We start from the raw sequence: 24,597 nt of genomic DNA, 5'->3' as shown, positions 1-24,597 counted from the left end.
GCAACTGCATTTATAGGCCTTCTTCTAGTAGTAATAGTCACACTTTGACCAATCAGATGCTTTAGGCAGGGAATCTCTGGTGAGCGCTTGAGGGGACGATGATGAGAATGATCAGCGTTGTCAAGTTGGTGAGCGGCATCTGAAGAAGACGGTTTCTCCCCAGTGGGGTGAGTGGGTGTTAAGCTACAGCCCACAGCTACTGAAGGGGAGCTGTGTCAAATCTGACACGCCGAAACCCACAAACGCCAACACTGACAGCAAGTTGTGACGAAAACCAATTTACAGGCAAAATAAATTCTGTTTGAATTGTGGGGGAGCTGTCCTCCCTGGCTTGCTGTTGCTGCTTAAGGTTTTTAGTCATCCTTGTATGGTGGTAGGTTGGCTAACTTCTCTTTGGGGTCTGTTGGGACTTGTCATCACAAACCCGCCAAAGATTTAGAGCAGATTAGGAAAGAGTTTATTTTTCCAAGTAGCAGGAATGTTCAAGGAACATGATGCAGGTAACGTCGCATTGTTACTTTTTCTTAAACATTACACAGACACCACAGACTCTGGATCATTCAATGGCCCAAGATAGATGGATAAAGACTGAGGCATGCTTACAAGCCTTTGTAGTTTGATTGTGCAGATGGGCTCATGCACCATGTGACATGCATGTGCCTCTGTCGTGTCTAATGTAAAACACTCAGACAGATCTTGGATACATGGGTGACACATGGCCAAAACTCTCACCCACAGAAACCTCTGTATTAGTCATTCCTTCCAGTTAATGCTGCTGGCAGTTTAAGTAAGTGAGGGGATTATTTTCTTGTCACTGAACTTATGACTCCTTGTGTGTGGCGTGAGGAGTACAAAACTTTCAGGATAACCTAAACCTGCCTGTAAAATATCTGACAGGTGACAAAAGAAGTAGTCTAATTCCCATGCAGCTCATTAACACATTTCACGCTGGTGGCTTTGAAGCTGGACACACTGGTTAGCTCTGGACTCCGTGGATTGAGATGGGAGGCAGCTGCCCTGGCTTTGAGCAGAGAATCGCTCATTCAGGGTGAAATAGTGAAAGATGTACATGAAAGGGCTTCAAGAGGCTTTTTATGCCATTTGCACTGTGAGAAATTCCATATTTGTCTTGTCAATAGAGCCTTGCATATATATTTTTCCAGTCAGAGTCCAAATGACAGAAGCTGCAATAGGCACATGTCAGTGTGTTAAAGGGTAAGAATAGTCTTTGATATTCACCTTTTCAAATAAGAACATGCGGTACTTCCATAATTTTCGCCATTGCTAATACTTGCAGTCATTCAGTCATGACTGAATTCATTCAGTCATTTTCTCAGGAAAATCCAAGCTAGTGTAGATAGAAGCATTCAGTTTCACAAAAGACTTCAGTTGTCTATCTTAAAGCCGTGTCATTAAGCGTAATGGTGTCCGGCGTCCAGTTCACACACTCTCCAGGCTCCAACACGGTCTGTGCTAATGTATGGTCTGAGAAATGATACAACATGAACAGCATGAAAAGCCACTCTGCATTGTAGTCTAGACTGAGCTGTATCACAATTTCCTTCACATTTTATTCTCATTTCACTTCATGCATAATAATTGTGGGGGTAGAAGATATGGCCCAGCAAAACTGTTGTGAATTAATTTTCATTCTGTCAAAACTGGGACAACATTTCCACCATTCCTCGCAAGAATCACGGCCTAGCCCCACCTGAGTATGTCCTGTGTAAATTGTGTTTGGACATCATGCAACAAGAACCACAGCATCTTGTGGGTTTTTCTTAATTTATCCAACTGAATGTGCACCAAACCAATAAGGCATTTCATGTTGAGCTGTATTCTGCCAAGTCAATCATATTTTCCTCATCTCTATCACAGTATTTACCATAATTAATGTGCGCATGGGATCGTACATATGGTGCAGATGCAGAGGTAAACAGAGACATCAAGTTATCATCTGGGCTTTTGAGGGAATTCTTTAAAGTGATGCTCCTTTGGGACCGTGTATGCACAGGTTTGTTCAAAATCAGCTCCTCCCCTCTCATCTCTGCCAGCCGTCATTGACAGCTGGGCCCAGCTAACAGCTGCCTCCCCCTCCCCCAGAATCTAATATATTAAAAAACAAAAAGAGCTGCCTTGTAGGAGAGCAAATTATTTTGTAAAGCCACAGTGAATTTGTGGGTGGTCCCTCTTGGACAGGTTCACAAGGTGAAGATTGACTGTGTTAAATTCTCACTGTCCAAAGGAAAGTTTTAATCTTAAATAAAATAAAGCAGCAAAAATGAAAAACAACAAATAATGAGATAAACTAAAGCAGATGATCACCTGATGAGGATGATGAAGATGATGATAGTGAAAAAAGGGGCTGATTTTGTCAGCGGGCCAAGATTGACTTTGAGTCCAGACGTTAGAGACATCCAGACTTCTGTGATATTCAGTTAGCCAAAGCTGATCACCTCAGTGACACACATGACTTCTAAAGCCACCCACACACACACACACAGCAGACATACATGTGGCGGCCACTGCCAATTAATTGGCAGACGAAGTGCCTGGCAGGGGTCCATTATGAAGGCATTCTCTCCTGGGCAGCTTGCCTCTGTGAAATTCAGTAATGAAACCAAACCCATAACTTTTCCCCTCGTTTGCCTTAGTTTAAGTAAGATTACATGTTGTACCTTTTATTCAGACCTTCTGTAGACAAGTTTCAAAGGCATTATTAGTGACTGGTGTTTGTGTGCACTTGAAATTTATTTCTGTTTATGGATATATGCAGCTGCTATTAAGTGTAACCAAAACAGATAGGCATAACAAAAAGATAGTGGTAATTTTATGTCACCTGCCACTGACCTACAGTCTAAACCCCACTGGCTATTCCATGCTGTCGATTACACTTGGCTGCAATTAATTAAATATGCATGATTGTGCACCAGTAGTTCGATCCAACACGGCAATTGATGGATTTTTAGAACGTTATTTCTCCGCGCTTATTCCATTCCATCTCCACAATCCCTCCCCACGGTCACACTGTTTTCGCACTATATACATCCATGGGAGGTAGTGTGTGTAACGCTGACGTGCTCTATCTCAAGAGGGCAATAGAACCTAGTCTTTTTCTTTTGCTGATGTTGGCAAGGCCTGGCTCAGCCTGCTAATGTGGATGGCATAAGGCCTGATGAAAGGCGTGCTCATCTGTCAGCCTGTGACCTTCAGCAGAGGGGGAAGGACTAGAGGTGAACCCGCATGTTTCCATCTACATACGTAATGTCTTTGCACCCTCACCTAGCAACCTCTGTTTGCCACCTTAATCATCTTCTATCTGACGCTCAGGTTCACATGTCTTCATCTTGTGTGTGAGGAGACTCGGGCACACATGTGCACACACAGACACGTGCCTTCTTGAAGATACATAGTGGCTGCTGTGTGTGACTGATGTTCTGCAGACATAATCACTAAAGAGAGGGTGCTGTGTTCCTATTAAGAATACTCTGCCTGGTTTAAGGGAAATCAATAAGGACTAGACAGAATGAAGATGCCCTTTCTTGTATGTATAGCTCATTAATTTTCACAGCGGAGCCTCATCAACCCAACACTCTGGATTACTCATAATAACACAGGACAAATAATTGTAATGTGACATGAAAACAATCAAAGTCATTTAACGAAATGACTTATGATAAGTATCTCTCAATTAAAAGCCACTAAAATGCATTGCTGTTGAAGTGAAAATGGCATGGATGAGTGCCAACATCTCTGCACACATCACCACACTTTGTTACCTAATTCCTTTCAATCCAAGCTCATGTGAGTGCAGGAGTAAACCACAGCCCCGTCTCTCTGTGCCCAAGCCAGTTGATTGACACATGGTGCGATGGTGTCTGGGAGTCCAACCGACATTTATTGGTGGTCATCAAATTGCCATCAGAGGTCAGTGGCCAGCTAACACGCTAATTGGGTCTCGGTATCCCGTGGTCTTGTCTACGCTTTCAATCAAACATCAGTCCAGCCTGACAGCAATCTGGTGGTGGGCTGAACTGGAAGAACAAGTAATTTAAGATGTTTTCTCTTCCGCCCGCGCTCCATTCTATCCTTTGTACTGTCTTCTAAGATCCCGATTCATAATCACAAATAGCAACCCTGGAGGTATCATTGCCCTTGTGAGGCACACTAATGTGTTTTTTCTCTGTGGTGTTGTGTTGCTGGCTTTGGAATAAATAGTGAGTCTGGGTGGGAAAAAAAAAAAGAAAAGTACATTTCTAAATCTTGAGATACATGTGAGGAAAAAATGAATTTAAGGCACACATCCCATTTGTAATGACAAAGCTGCAGTTGGTTGTAGACCTAAATCCTATTTTTGCGTTCCACAAGCAAGACTGATTACATAAAAAGCAGTAGTACAGTACATCCCTGGAACCTGTCATCGCCTCTTTTTCAGCGTTATATTAAGTCATTTGCATGCTAAAGGCATACACATCTCCCACAGAAAGTATCTGTGGATGAGACGAAAGGAGATTAGAGAGGTGCTGCTAATTCACAGTGGACAAAGAAGTTCTTCACAGAGTGGATGTGAACATGATGGTGGTGTATATGGTAATACAGGACTGGGAACAATGCATAATTCATCGAGAAACAGATTCATCTCCTATCTCAGTCAGTGTGCCTCTGTTCCAGTGAAACCACGTTTATATCCATGCCAGTGTAATTCACCAACTTATTTCCCCAGATATGAACAAAACCAAGGCTGCTGTCAACAATCACTTTTGACAATTGGACCTGTTTTTCTGTCTTATTTAAGTGCGGGTAGGCCCAGCTGAGGGGAGAAACTCATTTGGCCAGCAACAGATGTCGTTATGGCTGCCCTTTTGGCATACCCAAGCTACTCTGTTTCTTTCTCTCTTTCACTCCTCCTGTTTGGTTGGATGGCAGTACTGTATTGATCCGTTCTGTTCTCGTCTTGTGGTTTTGAAACTGTACCCACCCTCTGAATGTCTGATGACTCTCTGCCCATTTTGGATGTGCTGGGTACATGGACGCCTTGTGGGTTTTCTTGACGTCACCGGCACTATCTGTAGATGTCATAAATAGAAAGCATCGACACATAACCTATTTGAGACTCATTTCACCTTCACCCGACTGCCTGCCAGAGACAAGTATTTCTTACACCTAGATAAAGAGACAAGATGTAAACATGTCACCTCAGTATCTCTAAGAATTTCCGTCCATATCAGACGATGTTGCAGCTCATGATTCATGCCCAGTGCTATTGAATGAAGTAGTGTGCCCTTTATGTAGCGAAGCAAAAATTATAGTGTGGGTAGAAGTGTAGTGCTTCTGTCACAGAACTGCAATTAAGTTCTCCTTTTTAGTAACTGTAACCAAGATATTTCCCTAACCTCTACCAAGTGCCCTAACCCTACCCTAAGGTGGCAACAGACATCTTTCCCTGCTAGCATTTCCAAGTGGTAGTAATGTTGGCACCACTGTCGCAAAGAATAATATAAAAAAGTTTCACTATTGCTCATTTCAGATCAGGCACAGGCCAGGAAATGTGTTATTTGTTTAGATTATCAAATGGACAATGAATCGTGTATTTGTTTCAGGCTCCTAGCAACATGGATGCTGCTAACAGTCTGGCCACTGTCCAAAGCAAGAAACAACTGTAAGAAATTTGATCACAGTTCGTTGATAAAAGCAGATTATAACACCTGGTTATATTAATATAGGTAGGCAGGTTTTGTTATTGACTGTCTGTTTTGAACCTTCTCAAGTCCCGAAGCTCTCTCCATAGTCAGACCATAGGCCATAGGGACTAATCACGGTTTGCCATTAAAAATCCAAAGGGTTTGTCCCAGAGAATAAGTCTAGGGCTGAATTTCTGTCCTAGTCCAACCATGGCTTTCTCCACTGAGTGAATGTCCATCTTCTTTGCATCATTGCTGGGTAGAATTTCCACAGGTACCCTGGTTGTATCACTGTCTTCCATTACCACTATCTGGGGAAAGCTACTGATAGCTTCCAGAGAAAATTAAAGAGCTGTCATCTTCCTTGCAAAAATTCCTGCCCAGTGGCACTGGCCATTCAAAGAAATCTGGGCTTTTACAGAATCGGCAGGGCTGAGGCAAATCTGTGGAATATGGCATTGGGAAAAAACCAACATGCCATTTTTCTTCATGGTCAGCTGTGATTGGCTAGTTGCATTGCTGCAGTGCAACATTAGAAAATATCTTTATTTTGTAGCCACAAGCAGCAGTGCAAGTCGAAGCAGCTGAGCTTTGCAAATCAAAGTGGTGTGCCAAGCATTTTTTTAAAATGATGGTTGAAGCTTTGACTTGTGGCCTGTAATGCATTTCTGTTGCAAATGTCGATACAAACGGTTGAACATTATTCTGTACAGCTGCAGTATCTCTGCTCTAGTACACTTTGGTTTGAGTTAATTTCAGATGAACACTTTTGTAACTCTAAGGATTCACCAAGGAAACCAACCCTGGAGTACCCCTGTAGCTTCACTTCACTTAGAAGCCATGTTAAGCCTATCAACCACTCAGCTGCACTTAATACACATTAGCCTCAGGCAAGGAAGTCCAACACTCTCTATGGCTCTGCTGCTCTGAGATACAAAGTTACTACAAGCCCTCAGCAGGCCTCCTGCTCAGTAACGTGTGGTCAAGCATTTTAAGGAAATGAATTTAACTGGGACACTCACATCAACTTAACTAAGAGCCAGTGGGAGCCTATGCTATTTGGTTGTTTAGTTATTCCCTTGAAGTGGCCAAATCAACCCATTTGAGTATCATCTGAGGGCTAGTTATGTCAGGCAGAGGGAACTGACAGAGCACAGAGGAGGGAGTGGCAGTTACAATTCTGTGTGAAACCGGCTTCAGGCTTGCACTGGATCCATGTGACAGCTGAGCTGGGACAAGATGTGTGGGGATGTTATGAGAACTTATCACAGCCACTTTATGCTTTTAATTTGAAATGCCTTCAAAGGCACAGATGTTACTCCTTTTTATGTTTTTATTCTGTTACAACATTGAATCACAGTAGATATGAGTCGGGTCACTTGACAGTAATCAGCAATATGTTTGTTGTTCTTAACTCAATTTGGAGTGTGAAATTTCCCTACTCTACAGTTCTTAATTGTTTAGTAATTGTATTAAACACATTAGTTTAACAATAGGTAACATACAGTATAAGCATAAAAAAGAAATGATGTCAGTCTAAAAACTAGACTTTGCCAAGAAATGGTTTCAGGATTAGGTCACAAAGCAGGACCCACCTTAAGTTCCTTACCATGTCAGTTGTTATTGTGTTTTAGTGGCTCAGATCCCCAGACAAATTTTTTGTGTACTTGGCACAAAGCAGTTGACAAAGTAGGTCTGGAGCTTTGGGGGCCCCTGATGTTCTGGGCTGTGGGGCAGTTGCCTACTATGTAAGTCCCAACACCCTTCTTGCAGGCACCCTCACTAGTCTGTAGGAGTCAGTTCTGCAACAAGAAGGATGTCATCCCCTGCTGATTTCCCACTGCCCAGTTGTCTATGTCTTCTGACAAACACAATGCAGAGTTATTGCTACTATTAATCAAATCCAGGGTCTCTGCACTGGTGGGTTAGAATTTTGTTTATCAGTGTCAGATTCAGCTCAATTACATTGACTGTGATTTACTGCTATTAATCAATATAACAAGACATCAGGGGTGAATGTATTTGTCTAGACATTGTACTTCAATATTAGATGGCCTTTTGCATGGAACCTAACCACTTTTTATCCTGTTACCCTGGAGTGTGATTACAGTGAAAACAATCCCACATTGCATCTATTTAATGCCACTTACAGTACACAAGGAGATCCTATAGTCTGACATAGATATAAGCCACAATTAACAAGCAAATGAGGAGTGAATGAGACCAGGAAATGCAGCCTGTTTAATTCTGAGAATTAATTTTCAGCGCCTGCCCAGACCAGAGAGACGCCAGCTGATTTTAAATGTCTCTATCTCAATGCAAATGTGCGATCTGCCAATGTTGATTACCTGCCGTTAGCGGCCTTCTGGCAGAATGACCTTCCCTCCTCATGTCACGACTGTATTTGCCCCTTTAAGCTGCCTGTCAAACATTGAACTATTCTTCTTCCTGAGACTCTGGTCTATCTGTTTGAACAGGATCAGGGCACCGGAGGCATACAAATAGGAACCTCTGAGATGATTTATGCAAAACAAAATTTCCTGTGTGTTTGACAGACTAGATGATGGACATCTCTGTGTCATATGTCAGCAACAAAGATGAAAGGCTATAATTTAGATTAGGTTTAGATTTATCATTTCATTAATGTAACTCTTTGCCACCTCTGCTCAGTGTGTCAGTGCGGATGGTGCAGCAGCACTTCCAAATGGCCAGCAGGTGTAGCAGTGAGGTCTATGAATGAAGAGGCAGCCATAAAGAAGAGGAGTGGAGGGAGGATTGGAGGCAGCAGTCAGTGGGATTAATTGAACTGTCTCATTTAACCATCCTTCTCTCTAGGTGAATCCAATATTTAACACAGTGTTTGACCTTTAGCACCATCATTTAGCTTCATTTGTTGGTGAATAGTAAACCTTTACGAATCCTCCAATATGTCTTAACCTTGTAAGATGATGCCATATCAGTAGAATAGTTCCACTACTTTAATATTGCATTTAGGAAGATGCTGAGCATCTCATCCGTCCTCCCATGTGTTTCTCTCTCTACCTCCCCTGTGGCAACATTTGGTGAGCTTTACGCTACACATTCACTGCTGCTCATCCACACAGTCTTGTGTTATTGTTCACAGCAGCAACCAAACAAGAGCGAGGGAGCAGTAAAGTAGCACATTCACAACATATTAGAATCAGAGCTCTGCTGCTCTTGTCATTTTGATGTCTGCAGGGAAAAATGCTTTTTCATTAATCACTGACGAAGGCCTGCTTCCACACTGTCTGCTATTGAAGAGATTACGAAGAAGACGTGCAAACTCAACTTTAAAAAACTGTGGTCATGCAGCTCTGAGAAAATAAATAGGTTTTATGCATTTAGATGATTTATTTCCTTCCTCGGTCTGGCTAGGGGAATTTTCTACACCTGCCTACATGGCTCACAGTATTTCATCCCATTATTTGGTCTTGCCGAGACAACCTCTAAAACAAACAGGGGAAAATAAAGCCAATGAATTATGTCCTCCTTCATTTGGCTCTCTTTGAGTCTGATAAAGGTTGACATGCTATTTCAGTTGCTTCCTTTGAATAGATTTGAGCGAGAGGGCGAGAGAGGTCTTAAGCTGGTTTAAACTGGGCATAGATTTGGTAATGAAAGTGCGTGCCAGTTGGCCTGTGTAGGAGGACTTCTGTTTCCCTACAGGGAGATGACACAACCAAAGCACATAATAATGCACTTAGCTACAAGTAGGCCATGTCAGTGTGTTGGAGAAAAAATGCATTAAGCCTGGACCTTAGGAGAACTTGCTCTATAACATTACTTCAAAAGATCAGGTAAGCTCTGCAGTATCAGCCAAAAGCAAAGACATGGAGCCTACACATGTGAACATGTCACTTTCAGGGGCTCTTGGGAACCTGAAGCTTGTGCCAAATGTCGACTTTGCTCTTTAGCATTGAACTCTTAGGGCTTGGGGTCACAGATGGTGTGCTGACAGCTCATGTGTCAATGGAGAGCAGAGCGGTCTGTGACAGTTCACGTAATCTGAGCAGTATTCACTGTGTGAAAGTTGCAAAGCAGGAGGAGTTACTTCAGGAGTCCAGGGTTCAATAAGTAAAAGTCTCATTCATTTTCTGCAGAGACAATATCAGGAGACCAAAAAAAAAAAAAAAGGTAAGGAGAGAAAGTTTACTATGACTCCCAAGGTGCATGTTAGTGAGAATTATCCACACTCTAATGGCCAGCAGTAACTAAAGATTTCACTTTGCAGGAACATTCAGGAGTTTAAATGAGTTCACTTTCAAATTCTGGGCCAGTGTTGGATGAATTATGCTAATGTGGCATGGTTCTTGTTTCCCAGTTGCAACAACAAATGGTTTTGAATTTGGTAGCTCTCTGATTTGCACCTCTTATTAGCTACTTGTCCATAACAGCTTTTTCTGAAGGTATTTTAGTATTTATGGACTCTATTTATGTGTGAACATTGAGTGAAGTTGAGGATATCTTTATAGTGAAAACTTGGATATATTTCCATTCTTTGAAAAATTAAGCATTTATACTTCGGTATGTGACATTCCTCTTAAGTATGACTTGAACATACCTTATGTTCCATGAAGAATTCGTAATTATGAGCTGAGGAGGTGTCAGACAGCAATCTTGGCCTCCCTGGGACCAGCTGTCTCATCTGTGACTGATCATACCCTTGTATGGTGCATCGTGATACAGATATCACCACCCTGCAAAGCGATGAATGCGGCGGCATTAATCTAGATTAATAAATAATCTACCGCAGGGCTGGAGTAAAACTTTGTTACCAGCAACCTTAAGTGGTTTCTGCATTGCCCTGCGCAACTCTCACCTTGTGAGCCGGGCCCTGACACTTCCCCTTATTGATATCAGTGTGATTTATGGAACTCTGCTCCCCCGGCCATCCTCAAACTGGGGATGGGAGTGTGATTTATTCCTGTCTGATGCTGCAGGGTGTCTACTGCTGGCAAGATGAGGGAGGAGGCTCTGACTGAATGAGCCTCCAGCTTGAGTCCTGCTTTAATTTTTAAGTGAATATTTTGTCTGCAGTGTTTATAGATTTTTTTTATTTTAATGAATAGATCCATGCACCCACCACCCTCTTCACCTTGCTCTTTTCTCCCTGAACCCTGGAAGGAAGAATGTGTATAGAAACAAATGGAGGAAATCAATGGATTGTGGATGACTCAGCCTCAGTCATACTGCAGTGCTTTCTCTGCCACTGTTCTTATTTGATTAAGGTCTGACATTCATGTTTCCCAGTCAGACTGCCGGGTTCTACCATAATTGCTCCAAGAAACGCGGGTCCCTCAGGGCAAAGTCCATTTGTCATTTTCAAACTGTTGATGCTTCATTGTGCTCTGGCTGCTGTGGGATTTTCACTCTTGCAACAGCAAAATTGAGCTGTATTTCTTTCATATGTGACTCCTAATTACCCATTTTGAGACAGAGTCTTATGATATCTTTTAGGACAAATTTGATTTTACCCAGAAATTTCCTTAGTCATTCACCTCCCTGAAAGATTTAATATCTGCCCTGTTTGGGAAAAAAAGCACCATTTGCTCCATCTCAATTTAAGATGGAGATCCCTCTGCTTTGCGACTGCTGTAACCTCTGTGTTATAAGTAATCACAGTAAGAGCACTCCTGTGGGATATGTGTGTCCCCTCTAATTTTATGATTGTGTCTGTGTGGTTTCCTCTCAGATGAGTTTTAATTTGGAGCCCAAGGGTAACATGAGATAAATCCTATTGCATGACCTGCAACACTGGCCTCTGCCATCGCTGCCCCCATTAAAGGATACTTTATTGATTGTAAATAAGCTTTGTAATTAATGGAGTTTCATGATGGGTCTGAGTCCAGGCTTAGACTCGGGGGGGGGGGGACGACGTCTGCACCTGCTACCACTTGGATGTTTTTCATGTTTAAAAATTTAGATGTGGCTTAGTGATTAAAAATTAAATTCATCCTACAGGAGGAGAGCAATATGAGGAGAACTAAGCTATAATCCTCTAATAATCATAACTCTGGTTTCTCAACATAATGCCATGACAAAGCAATTCTTCAAGCAAAGCTTATAGCTAAACCTACATATTTAATGGCTAAGCCTTTCACACTGGTATCTGTCTAGCTCAAAAGCCAAACTGGAGACCTTTTTTGTTAATTCAGCCTTTATGAGCCATGCTTAGGAATGAACCAAGCTGTGTCTGTGTTGTATTTTTCGTCAGAACAAACAAGTGCGCCGCTTCGGGTGACCAGAGCAGATGAAAGTGGCTCATCGTGCAGGGCTGGTGAATGTGCCTTTAAGTGGTTTTTAACACACTGGAGGAGCATTATGCCCGAGCTGTGGAAGAGCCTGAGATGGGCTGCATCCGCTTACGCACATTATCTGTGAGAGCATGCTGCTTCTTGGCTTCCCTTCACAAAGGCCGGTACACAGGGTCAGAGAGAGTGGGAATCAGCGATGTGTGTGCTTACACCCTCAGATGAAACATTGCTTCAGCTGTGTGCATACGGGTACATTTTTGTGTGCGTGCCTGTCTCTCTGTGGCGACCTGCGAGTCTGTATGTGTGTGTGTGCTTACTTGCCTACTCAGTATCCTGTCCTCTAAGATTTCGAACATTGATTGCCTCCTCTAGAAACAGACAGCAGTATCTCTCCCTATTTTCTGCTCTTGCAGTGAGTAAACAGCTACAGCCTTGCCTGGTTAGCTCACTGCTATACGTACGGACACAGATTTATTGGACTAGACTGTGAAGTCCTCCGGATTTCATCCCTAGTCCTTTTTAGCTGCACAATGGAGAGCTGACACGAAGCTACAGTATGTACTTACTGAGTCATGGCTTTTTAAGATTTTGATTTAGTATTATAATCACAGAATACCTTCTGGCCTGTAGGCCAACCAGACCAGACATAATAAGCTGCTCCTCACTCATATTTTATGCTGAGGTGACGTTGCGGTGAGTTGTGGATTCTTGCGTAGATGCCCCTGCACGGCCTTGGCTGTATCTCTGGAGATGAGCTTGCATGCTAATAGATCTGACCCTTTGCCACCTTACACTCCTCTCACCACTGTCTACATCTTGTCATAGGAAAGCACATGATTCATACCAATGAGTGGATTTCAGACAGAGGGAAGGGCTTGTGTGGTTCTACATGATAAAACCACTCCTCATTACTAGAGTGCTTATTCAAGCTATGGAAAGGGGAGGGGAGTGGTTGAGAAGTATTACTCTCAAATATCCTTAATTCTTTGTTGATGGTAATGAACCGTGTGAATTAGCTCTTAATAAATAAGCTTTGATTGTAAGAAGTCTGGGTTATTCCAGTCAGCCAACATCACGCTGTAGCCGTTCATGGCATGTGTCACTGCTCAGCCACCTTGAACTAGAACTGCTGCTTTTGATGTGACTCATGCTTTTCATCTATCCCTCTGGTAGGTGTAAAGATCACTTGTGTCACTGTATCATAAAGCAGCTGTGATGACTGCTATGATTAATCTGCCTTTTAACTCATTCTTTCCCACAGCTGGGGAGACCAGATTAATGCAACTGAGGCTGACTGTAGAACAAAGACCTTTTATTGCACGTCATACAGATACATTTACAGTCATGAACATTGCACAGGTGGCACAAAAATGATGTGAGGATTCTTAGAAAAAGGGACAAATGGCAATCCTCCACATGCTGAGGTTTGCATCAGCCTTTGCTGTTAGTGCTACCAACCCCTTTATTTCCAATCATTTAGTATTTGGACTGACATGACCAAATAATTTCTTAATGTCAGTTATTTATTCTAGTACCATATAATTGTCATACTTAACACTAGCAAATGTGGGAAAACAGCAGGAAATTAACCTTTAGTATTTGCAGGATGATATTTCATTGTTAATAAGAGACAAGAGGCCACGTTCCTGCCTTGTTATATGATTATGGAATTATTACATCTTCTGCCCTTTGTGGCACATGTAATTTAGTACGGATAATTATGCCAAAAATCCCTAAATTAGAGAAATTTCATATCTTTTGAGGGTATATCTGCCTGTAGCATCAGTTAACTCACTGCCTCAGCTGAGTTTCCAAGACAATCATATCAGATGCTGATAACACATTTATAAAAGACAGCCCTGTAGGAGGCTCTTAACACAATCTCACGCACTCTTAAGGTTCTTTAAACTTCACCAGAGAATGGTTGCATCAGGGTCTGAGGCAAACATTACAGAGAAAAATGTCAGGCTTTCTTCGAAGGTCCATTCATTCACATGAGAACTCATTTTTTATTTAGAGGAACCCGTCACTGTGGCTGGGTGACACCGCACTGCTCGGCAAATGAGGTCAAAAATATTCATATCTATTGTCAGTGATTCCTCTAAATCAGAGAGTGTTTTTATGAGCAGTGGAATTATCATCCTGTGATACAAACTTAAAGGATAAGTCTGGTATTTTTGGAGCTGGGAAGTTTTTTTCAAATGTACTGGGGCGTAAATGATTGACAGGGACAAACATCTTTGGACATACTGACGTAGTATTGACCAAGAACCAGCAAGCAGCAGCTGCTTCAATGTTATCCAACTGGGAATTTGTCTGTGTCAAATTGCATCCACTAAAGTGCTTGTTTTTGCCACTGCCAGGTTCAGATTGTTATTGTAAGTGACTGACAACATTATGGATAGGATTCCTACAGAGATAGACTCTTTTATTAAGGAGTAAGATCCTTTTTGTTTGACCATAAACATCTCTATATATCACTACCAGACTCCATTGACAAAAACAGTGATTTACCTTATGAATTGTAGTAATAATACTACATGTGCTTTCCTCTGTACACATGTAGTACAGAGGTAGTACATGTAGTACATGTGTTTCACTCTGAAATGTTAATAATTTTGATTAGGTTCAACTTTATTGTCATTGTACACAGTAAATACCAGCACAGTGAAATGTAGTTTAGTATCTTACCAGATGTAACTGTACATAATGAATATAGACCAATGGGTGATAGAAAGGATGCAACTATGACATAAACAAAGTAAACAAAATGATATACAAAATGTGAAGCAGCTGTAATAGGCCATGGTTTGTGCAGAAACAACAGTAGAATGGTCTGGCTGTAAACAGTGAGCACTTATCTAATCTGAGTGTAAAAGAGATACATGATACTGCATATAGTTAGAGTTAGATGTAAGTATTTGAAGTTAAATATTGATAACAGGGAGTATAAAATAATTAATTCATTAATTATTATGAATAATTAATTCATTTTGTAGGCTATGTTGTGGTGTATGTGGCGATAAGGCTTCATGATATGGACCTGAGAATAGCTAACAGATGTAGAGCATCAGGAAGAAGTGTTGTATGTGGTACTGTGTCACAGTGGACAACAATTGAAGCAACATCTGGGAAGCCTCTTATATCCTCAGTCTAATCTAACACAGTGATCAGTGAGTAAACACTACTACAGTCACACAGTGCCTGATTCTCTCAGCCTCCTGCCTTTGAACCCCCCCCCCCCCCCCAAAAAAAAAAAAAAAATCTGAATGGTCAAAGGGTTGGTGTATCAACACTCACAATCTTTCCAAAAAAACAACAAACACAGCTGGAATAATTTCCAGAAAGCATCTGAAGTGATATGAGGCTGGGTCTGGTCTCATTTTGGCAGCTACAGTAGCTCCCCTCAATTTTCCTGTGGTATAGTTTTTGTTGCTGTTGTTGTTCAAATTGACTTCTCCTTCAGTTCTTTCTCAATTTTTTCTTTGCACTTGAGCTAAACTCAAAATGGGCAACTGCCAGTGCTGCTCTCAGTTTTCAATCTTGTTGAGACTTATTGTAGAAAACTTCAGCAAAAAGGCAGACAGACACAGCCTGGTGAAATCAAACATGTTTTTTAAAAAAGTGTTCAGGGCTGGAGTCAAAGGTTCAACCTCATCAAAATTAAAGATAATCTGCACGTATAGTCAAGTGTCTTAGACCTACTCCAACTAGTCTACAGACACCATGGGTCCAGAGAGCATTCTTCCCAAGAAGCTCTCAAAAACACAGAAAAAAAGAGAAGAAAGTCCTGAATTAATCAGTAAAGACAAACAGATGTTGCATGTCTCAGTTCCAACCTGACTATAATAATAGGCATTGTCTCACTGTCATTGCTATTTCACCAGTGTCCCTCGCACTGTCTGTACTACTGTGATCCTAGAAGCCTTTTAGACCCCCTCTTAAGTTTGGGAGTGTGTGAAAAACACTGGGTTTGTGGAGGTTTTTTTTTAGAGCTTTTCCATGTCATCCTCTTTTTAAAAAAAGACACACACACATATATACAGTATATATATATATATATATATATATAAAATTATTATTATTGTTTGGGGCCCAAAGCTGGCTTCTCAGCTGGAGCTTGTCTGTGGGGCTTTGCCGAGTCACTGCGACCTAATGGAGACCATCTGCTGCCATGCTTTTTACCACCAGGACTCAGCAGAGATATGTGCGTCTGCACGGGGAGGGGAGAGGGGGGAGATCGGAAGATGGGGAGACGGAGAGGAGGAATTAGTGGGACAGAGCAAGCTGCAGTCAAGAAATGAAGACTGTCTTATGGTTTAAGGTGTTATCTGTCATCCGTGTCACTCCCAGCCTCTATTGTCTGCAGTCTTATGACACTGAACAGTATATGCTTTGTATTATCTGTACCAAATGTCTGCTCTGTTGAATATAATGGAGCCTCTGATTGCATAGCATTTTTTTGCCACCTTAATTGCAAAAAATCACCACAAAAAACCAATGTAATGTGACCAACTTTACAGACATTAGCTCTAGCTGCTGACTTTTTCTGCTTGTCTTTTCCTACACCTATGAGATCATTTGCTTAAGACTAAACATTTTTAACTTGCAAACTCATAGCACTGGGAAGCTTTTCATGGGTATGATCATTTTGATCCAAACTTGTAAAACAACACAACACAATACAAACAAATATATAGCTTTTTTGATGCTCTTCCACACCAAAACTTTGTATCACTATATAGATAACAGGAATTGGTATATGAATCTGGTTTAGGTGTATCTTCTATGTTTTTTCTTTATCCACAGTATATGTGTTTTGATGGAAGCTAATTGGAAATGACAGAAAAACAAAACAGCTAATAATAATAGTATGTACTATAACAATGATTAAATAGAAAAGAACAGGCCCACTGTGTGTCAGCAGGTAGAGTGGGTGGACCATTAATTGCAGGGTCGGCGGTTTGATCCTTGACCTCCTCTATCCGCATGTCAGTGTCCTTGAGAAAGACACTAAACCCAATTGCTCTCAACAGCATGGGTGTGTGTGAATGGGTGAATTTTAATAAAAGTGCTACATGAATGTAGTGTAAGCAGTTTGCATTGACAACTGAATGTACAAAAAAAGGTTTTTGTTAGGCAGTAGTAGTAAAAGCTCTGGTACTTCCCTGTGTTTTGCCCTAATTATGAGGAAGTCTTTGATCTTGCATTTTGATGAAAAGGATTTCCCTCATTTCCCCCATTTTAGAGTTTTCTGACACATAACTCTGCATTAATTTCTTTTGAAGGTTGTTTTTTTTTCCCTGGCTTGACAATCTAATTTTGTTGCATTGGTCTAATATTCCTGACGCTGCTTTTAACTAAAGAATTCTGTTGTTGACAATGTAAGCTCTCGCAGCAGACAGTTGGTCATACTGCTTGTGCTCTCACAAATATTAATATGTATTGTCTTTTCTTTCCCCTCCGACAGATTTTTCTGTAGTCTGGTCCAGGGCATCTGCTGCAGTCATGTTTAGGAACAGCTTGAAGATGCTGCTGACGGGGGGGAAGGCCAACCGCAAGAGTCGCAGCAGTGGTGAGTCTGTCTTCTCATGCCAGCCACAAACAATGACGCGTCAGCCTGTCAGCACACAGAAGGTGTTCACAAGTTCTGTGGGTGTATTTTTAGGAAGCAGGAACACAGCTCAGAAGATGTATTTTGCTTCTTAAAGAGTAATCTGCGACTCCTGAAGACCCCATCAAACCTATTCTCTGCTTAAAATAGGTCCAAACTTACTCATCAGTTCTGTTGCTTGAATAGCTGTGCCTCCTGTTGTGAGAACTTAACACCGGTTTCACACTGGCACTTGAAGCATGCTTTGAGCTTAAATAAAGCCATGTTGATCTACTTTCAAAGCAAACTCAACACTTCCTGCTGCTCTTTCACAGTAAAAGCCTCCCAACAGTGAAAATACTCTTTGCAGTTTGAGTGAACCTGAAATCACTCAACAGATCAAGCTGTCAAGGTCTAACCATACATCTCTGTTCTTGTTGTATTTGAACATAGTTTTATCTTGCATGTTACAGTACACTGGGTATCTGCAGGTCTTAGAAAGCCTTGCAAAAAGAAGGTATTATGTCTGATTATGGGGTGTTTTTATATGATACTCAAAAATTTTGATTTATGATTATTGTGGTCAGATATTACATTTTATTGTATGTGGTATTAAAACGTCTTAAAATGTCTTAAATTTATTGCAGATCTTCTTAGTATTGACTACTACACATTGCAGACAGCTAAATTAAAACCATTTCTCTGTGCATCTCCCTTTTTCCACAGTCAGGTGAAAGAGCTATTAAAAAGCAGTAACCATGTTACTCCGAGGTCCTTGGGAAAACCACATGAAACCTTTTGTTCCTACACATGCATTACTGTCACTCAACCCTTATAAAGCTCTCACTTAGAGGAACAGGGCCTTTGATGTGGTATAATCCCAGCCAAAAGCAACACTTGGGAGAGCTTTGACCGCTCGTTTTGGAACAGTACAGTCGTTCTTATTTGAATCTAATAAGTTTCATGTTATTGCCAGGGCAGTGTAACAGCCTTCACTCTCTTAACTGTCTCCCCAGGATAGGGTCTTTATTACGGTGTGAAAATGTGCCTTCTAAGGGCTTTCGTCCAGCCGCCCACTCGATTTGCACAGATGAATTAATTTTGTATAGCCTGAAATATCCCACAGTACATTATGTCACTGCTTCTCCCTTCAATTTCACCACTTCAGTGCGTGTGTTTATGAGAAGTCAGTGTTGAAACTTTTTTGTATGGGTTTGGGAGGCTTTTGTTTTGTTGCATTGATACAGTGAATTTCACCAGTGACTTGTTGGACTAGATGTTTTGCAGAAATGCAATAAGTTTAGAGATATCTGTGTCACTTAACTGGTTGTTATATCGTGATTAAAAAGCGTTTGATTTCTATGGCAACCTTGAGATGTTGCGTTAATGACATTCAGCAGCTTTCACTTTTTCAGTTTTTGAAAAATCCCTCTGACTTCGTGTCTTGTTATCTGTCTTGCTTGACTGAAACTCTTTTATACTCAGGGAGCACAGGTAACCAAAATTGAAGATGATTTTTAATTGTTAATTCTCAGTGAAATTACATTTTTCATGTATATATACACACACACACACACACACACACACATATAGTGATGTCCTTGACTGACTTTCGATGCTGAAGTGAACTTGCTGCTAACAAAACCTACCACCTCTCTGCCTTCAGTGTGATTGTGTATTTATGTGTGAAGTGGAGAGTATACTGAGCAGTAGCGCATGACTGGAGTACCCTCCAGTGTATTGATATCTGTTGCTGTCACTTTGCAGGGAATCCACTCTTCCCAGCAGACAAGTGCTGCTCTCACAATGCAGTTCCCCCACTGAAACATCTGTATCCCGCTGTTTCCTACATATGTACAGTACACGCTCGAACAGACACATGTGCACACTGCCACCACCTATGCCATTTTTAACCTTTAAACAAAAAATTTACACTTTTGTGAAGAGTTATGAGACCCAGAATTAAATACACACAAGCATGTTTTCACTTAGCTGCTCAATTCCTTCCAAGGACATCCGAAGGACTGGTTCTAGCAACCCTGACTTATCAGCTTACGACAGACAGGGAGTGCTAGAAAGCCACATCCGTCTGCTGCCACTGTGGGAGGAGCACTCGACTCAAAGGGAGAACTCTAAAAACTGCCTCCCTATATATGATTGCATTAGCTGCTGAAATTGGTCTGTGGTTCAGATGTAAGATTGTGAGATAAGATGATCATCCCCTGTGTTTGAGGCAGTTAAAAGTGGGCTTTTGGCTTCAGGAATGCCAGAGCTCCAAAGGGGAATAGATGCACTAATCTGAAGACAACAGATGAGCCAGCTGTCCCTTGATCTGCGCTGGAGAAATTGTTTGAGCCCCAAGTTACTAAGCTGGTGAATGGCATTTTTTAAATTGAATAACACAGATAAGCTGCACTGATTGCAATGATGTAGACATGTACAAATCTCTGCCACAGTACACTCAGGGAATAGGGTGTTATCTTTTGGGAAACTACATTGTATTGCCTGTTTTGTCCTCAGACGCGATCATTAATAGTTGAGTCAGTCTATAACTTGCTGCCATTCTTCTCAGTCCAGCTACTCCTCGATTAATCAGACGCCATTCAAGATCTGAAGTGAATGTTCACTTGAGAGTGCGTATAATCTCACAGCCTGAGATCCAGGCTGTTTAAACAAAAAGGACAAATGTCTTGGAGTTGCCGCAGCAGTGTTTAGATATCAGATATGCTCTGAGTCTTTTCGTTAAGACGCAGATCAGACTTCAACCAGTGTGTGTATGTAATGTAAGGCTTTCTCTCTGACAAAGCGGCCCACTGTTACTGTTGCCCGCGGCGGTTTCATGTACAAGTGTACCCGCCTGGAAAGCCAAAATGTGAACAAGAAGGAAAATGTCCCCTCATGGTCTCAGATATTACACTGACTTTCTAGCTTTGAAATGGAGGGGTGTGTAGGCATTGAGTTCATTTTTGTGGTGGTAAAAATTTTGGAGGGGACGGAAAAATGGGTCCAGACTTGAAACAAAGTCAACAGCCTGACACTGCAATTACAGTTTATGGCACTGGCTGATTGGAAAATGAGAAATGGGGTTGAGAGGTTGGGGCGTCTGGACGGAGAGCTGCTGCATGACTAATAAGCACTGACATGTGTTCAAGCGTGGCAGCTGACAACATAAGATGTAGTTTACACACACGTGCACAGGCTCACCAGGAGTTGAAATGAATTTGGATTTAGAACAGGATTTAGATTTTTTTGCTCACCAGGAAATGGTAGTGATAGTCAAAGTGTTTTAAAGATATAATGGAATAAAGATATAATAAGCTGCTTTTGTACTTTTGTCCACCGTTTTGTCCTATGAGAAACATTTTACACGTGTCAGTTTTAGCAACTTTCATCTGGCATTGTCAGTGCTACGTGGACCCACTTGGGGAAATCAAATAGAAATGCAAGTCATGCTGCACTTCACTGCACCTTATTTTTTATTTATCTCTGCTGCTGTTCACAAAAAGAGCAGGAAAAAATAACTGATTCTGAGCATTAACAGTCCAGACTGTACCTGGGCCTCGCTGTGTCATAAATGGTGTCAAACAGACAGAAACACGACTAAAAGAGACCTCTTGTACCATAATAATACGGGACCATGTGGTTCCTGCATTTCACTCACTTTTTATTGGGGGACTGCTGAAGTACAGAGTTGGACACAAACTTAGTACACATCTGCTTTGACTCCTGTTCACACACGTTATCACGGTTACAAAAATGTCTTGTACAAATAAAGGCCATATTTTATACAGATCATGAAGTCACTTTTTTACAGTTCAGCAGATACATTTAACAGTAATTTAGCCTTTGAATTCATGTTCGAATCATATATCTGCACCTATCCTTTTTTTCCATGTCCTAAATGCATACTTACAGCTATCACAGTGCTGCCTTTTTGTGCTGTGCCGTTGATGCACTGAGATGCTTGCAAGATTGATGGTTCTTCAATTGATTGATTCAAACTGACCTCTGTAGATTGAAGAGGGCACTCTTACTGACCTGTTCTTGTTCTGTTCCTCTGCAGAGAAGAATGAGACTATGTGTTGGTTCAGAGCATTAAAAAAAGGAACGGCAATACCAACTTAATACCACCTTTTTTAAAATTTTAAATAAAGGCCCTTTTCTTTCAGTCTGCAGCAGGGATACATCCATGTCGCTCATTTCAGTCAGACGTGGAAGGTTCCAGTAGCTCGACAAGTCTGAAGGCAGCAGGTGCTTGACAGGAATCAAATCGTTCCCCCTAATCACAGCACTCTAATTGATGGCTCATTTTCCACAGTGGTGGAGAAATCTAATTAGAGATCATCAGATCAGCAAACATGCTTCGAGCTCTAAGGCACGAGGAGTGACACAACAGCCAGGCCTAATGCAGTGTAAAAGCAATTATTGTCAATCTCAAACTGCGGATAAGCACACTTCCACTGGGCAATTCTACTGAAGTCAGATAACACGTTTTGTCTCAGAGCTGTGACTTTTAGATACTGCATGCTGCTAGATTTAAAGTATCTTACCATGTATTATATATATTTAACACTAAAGAGCATTTTCTGAGCAGTAGTACGGATGGCTGTGTGCTTAATTTGTCAGTTACCGTGTTTCCCTCACGTCATTAGTGTTGATCAGCATGAGAGGAAACCACTGAATTCAGTCACATTCTGTACGGTGGATAGATATCTATTATCTATGAAAAAACTAATACTGAGGACATGTGGACTTAATGAACCATTTGCGTACCTCCTTGCACCCATTATTTAGTTTACGTATGCATTATTGGTTTTATCTGTTGAGTAGTCTGTGTACTTTAAAATCAAATAAATGCAATGGAAAATAATGTATATGCAGATGTTGCAAATTTACATATATATTGCTACTTACATGCAAAGAAAGCTATGGAATATCTGGGGAACATTAGTGGCTGCACTGACTGCGTAGAAATGAATCACTCCACCTTGTAGAATATTATCAGATAGATGTAAAAGGCCTCAGGAAGAGCAGCAGCAGCAGCTTAACATGTGCTGATTCTGGCCAATCTCCACAGTGCGACAGATTGGCACCTACTGCTCCACAGAATGTCCCCTTCCTTCCTGTATTAATGAACCCAGGAGAAAAAAAATGAATGGAGAGATTTCAGTAGACCAGGTCCTGTTAACATGCAGGAACAATGTACTCCTACAGAGGGATATCATATTTAGCCTCTCATTTGCCATGGTCACTCCAGACTACATAATGTTAATGTTACTGTGGTTGTAGACCCAAATAATACATATATTGTAGATAATTTCTGTATTAATTCTGTAATTTTAATGATTGTTTTCATTATCCATTCATCTGCTGATTATTTTCTTGAATCAATCAATTCATTTGGTCTGAAAATGCCTGAAAGTTGTGACAAAAACCCATCAGAGAGTCTGTAGATGTCTTGTTTGGTACGGCCAAGAGTGCAATGATAGAAAACCCTGGAAAGACTGAAACAGAACATTAGCTTACAGTCAGGCAGTCATCAAGACTGTTGTAATTCATCGACAAATCATTTCAGCTCTACTTGATTTGTACTCAGCTGAGGTTTATGTTTTTCTGTTGTATCATTCTGCTGCTTTCTGGCTATTGTAGAGCGTACATTCATTTGTAAACTCCTCTTTATCTCACACTGTGTATTAGTAACCTCCGTATGTCTTAATTCCCTTTAAATGTGAACATTAAGATGCTGTGTAAACACAAATTGTAACCGGCAAAGCAGACAGTGAATCTGTAAATCAATATGGTGCACAGCTGTCGAGAGAAGGTCTGACCTTTGGTTACTAAGGACAACAGCCTGATGTCTACATCATCCTTGAGCTTCACTGCAGTGTGTCGTTTAGCCTTCTTCTTTCAGCTTTTGACATTTACAGTCCTGGTGCAGTGCTGGTTCAAAATGTGCCTGTCGGAAGGGGCTGATTGCTTGGCCTGCGCTGATCCAGCTCGGTCAGTCAGTCTTTGTTAGTCAGTCTTTGTTGTGTGCTGGAGTTTAGCTCCACCTCTCCTAAAACCCTGACATGTGCATGCTATGAATTGTCTGAGTGCTGCTCTGCCTTCGCTGTGTAGCTCCGCCTTTGTCCTCATGTCGGTTAACGTGTAGAAGAACAATTTTTGAGAACTGCTCATGCAAAAAACTTCACAGTTGACACCGCACTTCCTTGTGTCCTCAGTGATATATCCCCAAAGTTTGAAGTCAGTCGGATGAACTATTGTCGAGAAAATTGAAAAGACAGAGAGAGATTCCTCCATTTATAGTTAGATTTCATAGGTGCCTTTATGCAGTGGTGACTGAGCAACTGTGTCTGCCAGAGTAAAGTTGCTGAATCAAGAGTCTGTTCCATTTTGTGAGATGCCTTGTTATGTAGATATATGCGTGAGTATAATCTGTTTTCCTCGTCAGAGCTCAAGAAATGAAGTGTTTACGAAACTGTCAGAAAGTGCTTGTTTTTGGCTCTTCAGTTTCCCCTGAGGATTGTTTCATATATTTTCCTCTTCTCTCTAGGAAGCTCATTATCCTTTATAAATTCTGTTTGAAAAGTCAGTGTGGACTTGGTCTGTAAAGGTTTCATGAGAGGCGACATGAAGAGCCCTCAGTACAAAGACCTCAGCACTTCCTTGACTGTGGCCTCATCAGCCTTCTCCCAAAACAACAAGAACAGGCGGGTGGCGTCTCCTTGCGTGGGGTCAGTAGCCAGTGCCGATAAGTTGGGGCTGACACGGCCACCAAGAAGCTGCCAACCTCATCAGCCGGCACCTGTGGCCTCATCACTGGGTAACCATGGTGACAAAGCTGTAGCAAAACGAAAGTGTGCTGAAGGTCAAAGGCAATTGAGACGAACCTTCAAGAGGGCTGTGGGCTGAGAGATGCAGTGCCCGAAGTGTCAGCAGTGGCACTCTCCTATCTTGTGGAGTGTGGGAGGCACTTATGAGCCCATCAGTATGGCTCAGTGGTGCTACTTGATGCACATACCGCCCTTGTCACAGCCACCCATGT

The 24,597-nt window shown here is 41.5% G+C and overlaps 1 protein-coding gene across 1 annotated transcript in view; it reads left to right on the top strand.

The window, feature by feature from the left end:
- LOC108892788 (protein TANC2) overlaps positions 1-24,597 on the top strand; it is an 85,650-nt gene that overhangs the window by 2,362 nt on the left and 58,691 nt on the right. Inside the window, exon 2 of the mRNA XM_018690507.2 lies at positions 17,427-17,531. Coding sequence (XP_018546023.1) covers positions 17,465-17,531 — 67 coding nt within the window. The 5' untranslated portion in view covers positions 17,427-17,464. The remainder of the gene's footprint in view (positions 1-17,426; positions 17,532-24,597) is intronic.

This window comes from Lates calcarifer, linkage group LG23 (assembly GCF_001640805.2).
Source record: "Lates calcarifer isolate ASB-BC8 linkage group LG23, TLL_Latcal_v3, whole genome shotgun sequence".
Taxonomy (NCBI): domain Eukaryota; kingdom Metazoa; phylum Chordata; class Actinopteri; family Centropomidae; genus Lates; species Lates calcarifer.
This window is presented reverse-complemented; position numbering and strand designations above follow the sequence as displayed.